Consider the following 1,895-nt stretch of genomic DNA (forward strand, 5'->3'; position numbering starts at 1 on the left):
AAGAGTTCTTTATTACAGAAACTAATCAGCATCAATTGCTTTGTGAGTTCATGGTATATACACTAAAATCAATGAATTAGCATGTATTTCAATATGGGGTCTATATACTAAGAGAAATAACAAAAGGACCCAGTAAGGCAGTATTCATGATTCTCAGAACTAAACAAAGCCTCAGTTCCTTCTGCTGTATTTACATTATATGCTTCTCTATTTCCTGGTCAGGATTCCTGAGCTAAACGGTTAGGGATTCATTTAGCTTTCTAACAAAAGAATTCCTATCTACAGTGACCACTTTTAAAGGACTCCACTCCACAATGTTGACAAAGATCGGTCGGTTTGCCTTAATGTGCAGCAGTCTTGTTATGCTGACTTTATGGCAAGTCCAGGAGGAACCCAAGAAATGGAACAACGAGGAACGTTTATCAAACAAGGATCCTGGCTTTCTTTACCTTCTCTTCAGTCAGTGACAGGGATTTTGTAGGCCACCATTCTGTTCACTTTGTGGATTGTGGTAGTGAATGAGCGTAGACGGACATCTTCAGAATTGGTAATGCACTGGGGTCCTGATTCCTCCCATTTTTCAGGTACAACTAAATCTTTGTCTGTGTAAATCAGCAGATCAAATGAACAAGAAACTTCCAGCAGTGGCAAAAAAGTCACAGTAGCTGTGATCTGCCTGATGACTGAACGGAGTTCATCCTGGATGGTTTTCTGTGATTTTTCTCTACAACACCATCTTTTCTGCCTGATGACTGAACGGAGTTCATCCTGGATGGCTTTCTGTGACTTTTCTCTACAACACCATCTTCTTTTGCAGTTTTGTCGCATTCAATATCTAACTGCCATCTTTCAAGGACCTCTCCACTGTCAATATTGGAGATGACCACCACCAGTTTCTGGACTGAGCGCTTGTAGAGCCAATCTTTTAGCTGCTCCATCACATTACTGAGATACTTTATGAGCTCGGGGTCAGTAGTTACAAGCAGGGTGAGTCCATACTTCTGCACTCGAGTAAAGGTTTCCGACGGATATATGCCACGCTCATACAAAATGCTGTTGATGCCAAATGAGAAAAATTCGGCCATGATCTCCGCGCTCCCGCGCAGGGTAATGCCTTGCTCCCGGGCGAGCTGCTGTGCCATCGCTAGGCCTAACAGAGAACGTTGTCAGCTTCACGCACACGGCCGCCTTATGGCTCAGCTCCTTCAGCTCCCCCCACACCCGGTTCAAAAGTAACTACGCAGCCCGCGGGGTGCCCATCCAGTAACTTTAAACTCACAGAGATTCCCCTGCCTCTGCCTCCTGAGTGCCGGGATTAAAGGTGTAAGCTAATGGGCCTGGCTGCCATCTTTTCTTTTTTAATTAATTATATTACTCGACAATTTTATACACGTAGAGAACGTATTCTAGTTACTCTCAGCCCCACCCCTTCTCCCGTCTCCTCCTCATCCCGTCCTCATCTCTGCCAATCCCTTTCCCAGAATCCCGACCTTTGGTTTTGTGGCCCAGTTCATTTAATGAGAACCTGATGGAGTCACCAGGCGGCCCCCAGCTGGAAACAGCGACTCCCATGCTCCCTGTAGCCGATAGTTCAGCAGTGAAGGGTAGGGACCCCAAGTCCCTCCTCCGTCTATGCTTGACTGTGGACGGGCCCATTCTTAGGCAGACCCAGTGCAGGTCTGGCTGATGTGAGCTCAAGATTTATGTGGCTGTACCCACCTTATTTTGCCAGACAGGGTCTCTCATTGAACCAGGGGCTGGTAATCCAGCCGGACTGACTGGCCAGTGTGCTCCAGGGATTCACCCGTCTCCCCTCTCCCAGCACGGGGCTTGCCGATATAGGCCATGTGCCCCCTTTTACATGATGCCGAGGGTCTGAACTCAGGTCCTCACTT

General features: G+C 47.2%; 1 protein-coding gene across 1 annotated transcript; it reads right to left on the reverse strand.

Moving 5' to 3' along the window:
* Nucleotides 1–285: 285 nt before the first annotated feature.
* LOC130884177 (mitotic spindle assembly checkpoint protein MAD2A-like) lies at nt 286–1,205 on the reverse strand. The gene is made up of 2 exons (XM_057785178.1): nt 798–1,205; nt 286–741 (listed from the first exon to the last, which is right to left on the reverse strand). The coding sequence occupies exons 1-2, from the start codon at nt 1,140–1,142 to the stop codon at nt 457–459; spliced, it is 630 nt and encodes a 209-aa protein (XP_057641161.1). The 5' UTR covers nt 1,143–1,205; the 3' UTR covers nt 286–456.
* Between the last annotated feature and the right edge of the window lie 690 nt (nt 1,206–1,895).

This window comes from Chionomys nivalis, chromosome 11 (assembly GCF_950005125.1).
Source record: "Chionomys nivalis chromosome 11, mChiNiv1.1, whole genome shotgun sequence".
Lineage (NCBI taxonomy): Eukaryota > Metazoa > Chordata > Mammalia > Rodentia > Cricetidae > Chionomys > Chionomys nivalis.

Bases quoted from the DNA above. Each gene is read 5' to 3' on its own strand.
- LOC130884177 (XM_057785178.1), bottom strand. From the start codon at position 1,142: ATGGCACAGCAGCTCGCCCGGGAGCAAGGCATTACCCTGCGCGGGAGC. The intron at 742-797 runs GTAGAGAAAAGT...GTCATCAGGCAG, and splicing joins CTGCAAAAGAAGATGGTGTT to AAAAGATGGTGTTGTAGAGA.